The 6,750-nt window shown below is 48.5% G+C and overlaps 1 protein-coding gene across 1 annotated transcript; it reads left to right on the top strand.

Moving 5' to 3' along the window:
- The first annotated feature begins 5,360 nt into the window (after positions 1–5,360).
- Positions 5,361–6,479, top strand: AGTR2 (angiotensin II receptor, type 2). Its single transcript, XM_009881804.1, has one exon. It carries the CDS (start codon positions 5,361–5,363, stop codon positions 6,477–6,479), a length of 1,119 nt encoding a protein of 372 aa, XP_009880106.1.
- Positions 6,480–6,750: the final 271 nt, after the last annotated feature.

Raw genomic sequence — 6,750 nt, 5'->3', positions numbered from 1 at the left:
CCTTTCTGTTTTTTTTTTTTTTTTTTTTTAGTTTGCACAATTGATCAGAAGTTGCTACTTGAAAAGTGTGTTTGTGTGGTTTTGTGTGGGTGGTATTTTTGGGCTTGTTTTTTTGGGGGCTGGACTTGTGTGGTTTTTGTGGGTTTTGTTTTTTTTTTTAAACACTTCTAGTGACCATTTTATGTGTACGGGCTTGAGAACAGAAAGGTAAACCTGAGTGCTGTGTTTGAACATGCAGCAAAATTTCTTGCTTCTCTTGAATTGTGACATTATTATTTTTTCTTGGTGTAGAAGACACACGTCAAATCCTTCCTCAAGTACAACCCCCAGGAAGCACTAACTCCTCACCGTTCAACATCGAACGGGTCTTCTTGTGGTGAAAACATGGAGTTTTTGTAACTTTGCAGGCAGGTGAACCGCAAAAAGCCCGCAGACTCTGCACCCAGCTGTGTGCCGGACTCCGCTGCAGCAGGTCTGTACGCTGGATGTCCCAGCCCGGCCGTGGGAGCTGGACATACGTGTCCTGCAAGCTCAGGGGAGATCAGCTCAGCTGCACGGCACAAGGTTGGCGTGTGGTGGGACAACCCGGGCGTCCGTATCGGCTGTACCTTCTATCTCACAGCCATTCGCGTACTCAGAGTAGGCAGAGAGGGAGACAGAAAGAAAAAGTGGGGGAAATAGAAGAGGGAAGGGGTTTGTACATTGGATAAATGGAGCTTTGGAGGGAGAACTTGGGATCAGATAAGGGATGGAAAGCAGTGGGTGCTGGGGGGGGGGGGAAGAGTGGGAGCAGGATTTGGCAAAGGGCAGCCCGAGGTGTGACCCCCCTGTTGCAGCAGGAGCATCAGGCCCAGCTCTGGTCTACTGAGAGGTAGGAACCCAGCACAAAGCTTCAGTTTTGGAGGTAGAACAGCATAGACACAGTCAAAAGTGCATCTGGAAAGGAAAACCTTGCATGTAAACCTAAACAATTTGTGTTTGTTATCTTTGCAAAATAAACATTCTCCTGCGTTGGACTTTTTCCCCTGCTTACAAAGCACGCTGGATGTTTGATGAAGGACGGAGCAAGATCTTTCACCGGTCATTTGTGTGCAAAGCAGCAAGAATTCCTGGCTGAGGGTGTCCTGTCGCATACTGTTAGTTTAAAAAAATTGAATGACTATGGGTCAGAGTGAGTGGTGACATCTCAGGTCACTCCCCTGAGAGTCAGCAGTCTGCCAGACCCGAGGCAGGGCACGTATGGGGGGAACTGGGGGCAAAAAGGGCATTTCTTCTCCTTTGCAGTAAGGACGCCTGACCTCTGCACTTACACATCCCACGTGGTCCTGGTGACCTGCCTGGTAGGTGTTTGGTTTGAAGAAAGGACAGAGTTCTTGCAGCATGTCTCTAGGAGGTGCATCATCTATTTAATGCCTCTTGAACAAAAATAAGTCTCCTGGCAGGGGTTGTAGTATGGGAACTGAGTGCAAATCTTCATCTTAGAGCTTTTTGGTTAAAGGTCTTGACTCTTTAAGCCCCCAAGCTATTATGGATGTTACTGTTTCCTTTACAAATTTTCTCTACTTTTTGTTGAGGAATGCAAATTTTGGCGGTTCCATGGTGTCTCCCCTCATTCTCTGCCTTCTCCAAGACAACCTCAAATGAGGGTGGGGAGGAATGAATGGGAAAAGGAAGAGGAAGGGTTGCCTAAACATTTATGGAATGGGTCAGTGTGTGCATTGGGGAGGTTTGTATATATCTCGAGGTAACAAGGATGTGCTGATGTGTATGTTGCCTAACTCTGGCTGTGACACGCCATGCTTGAGCTGTTGGGACAGATGAGGTCTCTCATCCTGTGCAGTGATTTGGTATTACCCTCTCTCAAGATACTTGTGATGTTGGGGTTTGTTCTGTGCTGCCTGCTCTCAGCATGTCAATTCATTGAGCGATTCCAGCTTTCTTTCCCTCCCAGTGTTTGCCTGCGTGCCTGCAGCCCGACAGTCCTGACTGCTGACCGCTCTATCCTTGTGTCCGTGAAGCAGTAAATCAGCTCCAGTGGGATAAATAGAAATGCCGTGTGGGATTCCCCTTCTTTAAATAACCTGGTCTCCTTTTGCACGAGAGTTGGACTCTTAATATGAGGCAGATAAAGCCAAAAGCTGGCAAGGACTCTCCTCCCTGCCTTGAGAAGTAGTGCTCTCCTCTGGGGATGTATATGAGTTTGTTGATGAGCTTTTCCAGCACTCTCTGCGGCTCTTTCTGGGTCCAAGACAGAAAGATGTGTTCTCCACAGCCTGCTCAGCCCTTGGTTCCTCTGAAGGAAGCCGGTAAAAGGCTGTTCTCCATTTCATCTCTCTTCTGGGTCACCTTGGCATAAGCCGAGCTGGTTATGGAGCCCGTGATACCTGTTGCCCCTGGTGTGCTGAGCAGTGCCAGAGCAAGGGCAGGCACCGGTGTTCCCCAAGCTGCCACAGCTGGGTACCCATCGCTGCAAGGCTGCACTGGTGTCCAAAGAATGGGATGAGCTTGTGTCCAGCCGGCCAGCAGCACCTGACTGGGACAAAGGGACATGTCACCGGTAGGGAATTCTGTGGCTGCTTTCCATCTGGCATGTGCAGCCTTGCCCGGGGAGCACCACGCACATGTCCCCAGTAGATGGGCTGCTCCTGCAGAGGAGATCCCACTCAGGGTAAGAGGGCTTACGGATGCGTCCTTTGCCCCAGCGCTTATCCTTCAGTGCCCCGCTCAGAGCTGCTTCCAGGGAGAGGAGGTTGGGGGTAGGCGGAGCACACGACGCCAGGGAGAAGTGGATGTACAGACTCCATTTTGGGCGAATCGGCGCGAGCGCGCAGCCTTGCCCATCTGCTGGCTTTGGTGGTGTGCTGCCCCAGCGCAGCTGCAGAGCCCAGCCTGCTCTCGGCCACGTGGGTTCGTCCTGCTCTCCTCCTCGGTGCGTGTCTTTGCAAGGACTCGGCAGTGCCTTTCCCGTCCCGCTAACCGGGAGAACGGGATCAGCCCCCTTACACGGGCAAAGCTGGTGTGAATGCCGTGATGTTCCCTCACTCTCTCTTCATGTGTTCACGTTGTGGTGAGCTCTGCCAGGACTAACAGCCTATTCCACTCTCAGATGTGTTCGCAAGTGCTGGGACACCACAGGGTGCACGGGGATCCCCCTGAATTCGTGCCTGGAGGCTTGCACATGGTGTGACACAAACACCTGGGAGGCAGAAGGTGGTTTGCATGTGGGCGCATCCTCCCGGCCCAACAGCTGCAGTAAAAACCTACAGAGATATTCATATAAATTTCCTTTTTCTTTCTTTCTTGCTTGCTTTTTTTTTTTTTGGTTGTCTCGTTCCTCTCGCCTGATTTACTGCATGTGCTCACGTGGCCTTGGAAAAGGGGGGGGTTCTCAAACTGTTCTGCTTCCAAAAGGAAAAGAAGCTGGCAGGCGTTCGTATTTCAGTTCTCCAGTTATGTAGGTTAAAGTCTCCCAGTGGGAAAACGGAAGATATGAGCGAGCAGATTGCTGGTGGTGATACTCACGAGCAGGAAAACAGAAAAAAGGGAGCGTGTAATTTAAGAGCTACATCCAGGCGAATGTGAGCTGTGAGAGAGGTATGTTTTCTATCTGCTGTTAGAACCTAATTTCCATTGATTAGATTAAATTGGTGATGAAATGTCTCATTGTGTCTTAAGTAATAGTAGGAATGACTGGTTTAGAAGCAGATTTTAAGGCACCAGTGCGGAGACAGGAGCACGTTTGTCAATGAAACCTTGTTCCCAGTAATGTAGCTAAAATTAATTATGGTGTGGTCCATTAGGAATAAATCAGATATGTAACACTTTGTGTCTACTTCTGAGATTCCTGTTTCTGTAGGTTAAAGTGAGGGGTTCAGGACAGAAGAGTTAAGGGCGAAATGAGGCTCCAGCCCCGCTCCTGAATCTTTGTCCTCCCCAAACAAAAAGCTTTCCTCTGGTTTAAGACCTGTTTGATTGCAGAACGTGGGCTTGTGATCCAGTATTTGGGTCTTTAAATACCGGCACTCTGCAGGAATTTGCATTAATATTCTCCTATTGAATTTGCATTGGTGGGACAATCTAATTAAAATTAAATTCCTGCCAGTATATTCAAAGTAGCGTATTGCTTATTTTGCATTGAGCAAATGATAAGCTACAGTACACTAAACTGGTAACACAGAAAAATGTGTTTGAAACGATCAGTTGTCTTCTGTTAAAGGAGAAACCCAACTTTGCTGTCTTGTCTTGGTCAAAATTTCTGTTGTTTTTAGGGCCCCTTGAGAATTCTTAAATGCCTGGCTGGTTCTATAAGGACTTAACCTAAAAGAAATTGCCTTTCTATTATGGAAAATAAAATATTTGCATATGATGTCTTCTTTATTGACTATAAAGTCTTAAAGTTTGGAAAATGCCCTGCTCAGAGCGCAGACACGAGCTGTTGAACTGGTGCAAAGAGAGACCTGACCATTAAGTCTCCTATTTTAGCTGGTTTGTAGCTACGTTTTCCCCTACCGGAACCCAGTCCCGATCTTTCTAAATGAACGGCAAATACTCCTGTCAAATCCAACGCCTGCCAGGACTGAGTACTTGATTTTCTGTTGCTTGCATCTACATTGGAAATACTTCTTTTCTGATTAAAAGCTGGCATGAGGGCAGGAGAGGCAGATTTGCTTTGAGAAGGACTCTGACAGTAAATGACATTTTGGAAAGACCCTTCAGTGTCTTTAAATCCAGCACGGTGAATTAAAAAAAAAAAAACAACAAAACAACAAACCATAAAATTCAAAGCTTGCTTTCCTAATAGCCTTGTTAAAAAGCTGCTTTCATGCCTGTGTAGTCCCGGGAGACTCAGGTGTGATCCCCACTGGCGAGTGCTGCCTCTATGCATTATTTTAACCACACAGAGAGCCAGAAATAGTGTAAAAAAAGCTGCAAAAAGGATCACGAGGGGCTTCTGTGCTGTCTTTGGTCACAGAAGTCGCTGAAGTATCTCCGGCTCCTGAGTCAATAATCTTTCTGCTCTGCTGGCCACAGAAAGCACCATCTGTAACCACAGATAAGACTCAGCTGCTCGCTTCTCTGCCAGGCTAATTAAAAAGCGCTGTGACCTCCCTAGAGCTAATTGTGTCCTGTCAGTGGGATGGAGGAACGGAGGCCGGCAGGGTTGCCTGGTATTTCAGCGCTCAGCTTACGGACACAATTATAAACGGTTTTTATTTTACGGTGACTGTATGGTTCCAGAGCGAAGATGGCTGCAGGGTGCGTGTCTAACACACCGTTTCTCATCTGCAGGTGAGCGATGCGAGAGAAGTGCTGCTAGTGCATGAATTTCCCGCAGAACCTCCCTTTGCACCAGCACCAACATGCAGAGCAACTACTCCCCGGTCGTCACCACCAGAGAAACTCTCCAAGTCCCCTTTTCAGCAGCGACAAACTCGTCGACCACGTTGCGCTCGCCCCCTCCCTGCCCACTTACCTCTTCAGATTACCAGTTTTCACTAATTCCAGCGCTCTTCGCTGTGGTTTTTGTTCTGGGCTTGGTTGGCAACAGCATGGTGGTTGTGGTGCTTTGTCGTTACAGTGGCCCCAAAACAGTCGCTAATATCTACATTTTCAACCTGGCCGTGGCGGATCTGCTGTGCCTCACCACCCTTCCCTTCTGGGCTACCTACTACGCGCAGGGGTACAACTGGCTCTTCGGGTCTCTCATGTGCAAGATCTCCAGTTCTGTCCTGTGCTTGAACATGTTTGCAAGCATATTTTTCATTACGTGCATGAGCGTGGACCGGTACCACGCTATTGTCCATCCTATTCGCTCCCAGAGAAGAACTCCACAACAAGCATATTTTATAGCGTTGGTTCTGTGGGGCCTTGCCTGTTTGTCCTCCCTTCCAACGTTTTATTTCCGCGACACTCATGACATTGAAAGCTTGGGGGTCAACGCTTGCATCATGGCCTTTCCCCATGAGAATTATGCAAAGTGGTCTGTGGCAATGGCTTTCCTGAAAAATGCCCTCGGCTTCTTCATCCCCTTGCCGGTGATCACCACGTGCTACATCTGGATCAGGAGGCACTTGCTCAAAGCACGGGAGTTTGGGAAAAACAAGCAGAAGAGGGACAAAGTCCTAAAGCTGGTGGCTGCTGTTGTTGTGGCCTTCTTTGTTTCCTGGCTCCCGTTCCACATTTTAACATTTTTGGATGCCTTGGCTCGCATGAACGTCATTGACAGCTGTGACGTGACGGGGGTCATCGACATAGCGCTGCCATTCGCCATCTGCATGGCATTCGCCAACAGCTGCACCAACCCTTTGCTGTACTGCTTTATTGGGAACCAGTTCCAGGAGAAGCTCCACCGCTTGTTTAAGCGGCGAGTTTATCAGTTCAACAGCCATCGAGAGAGCTCTTCTCTGAGGAAAGGGAGCTGCTTCAGAGATGCTGAGACCCCCGTGGGCAGGGAAGAGGGGCCTGAGTCCTTGCTGTAGGCACTGGGCATGATGTGGGGTGATGTCAGGGCAGCTGGCTGTCCCTGCAGTGGTGACACTCCTCTTCCCTTTGGTTTGTGCCCATTCATTCACCAGCTGTTTGAAGGAGAATCTCTTTCCCATACATGGGGATTTATTCTTCCCTCTTTTCCACAATGAGCGCTCGAGTTTTACGTAGAGGGGACATTCTGGCAAATAAATATATTGATGGCATTTTAAGTATCATCTTGTGTGTGGCTGAGCTCAGGTGAGTCTTTAGTGTAACACAAAA

The sequence above is a fragment of the Charadrius vociferus genome, unplaced genomic scaffold (assembly GCF_000708025.1).
Source record: "Charadrius vociferus isolate BGI_N301 unplaced genomic scaffold, ASM70802v2 scaffold472, whole genome shotgun sequence".
In the NCBI taxonomy this organism is placed as follows: Eukaryota; Metazoa; Chordata; class Aves; order Charadriiformes; family Charadriidae; genus Charadrius; species Charadrius vociferus.
Note: the sequence above shows the minus strand (reverse complement) of the source record. Positions and strands in the feature narration are given on the sequence as shown.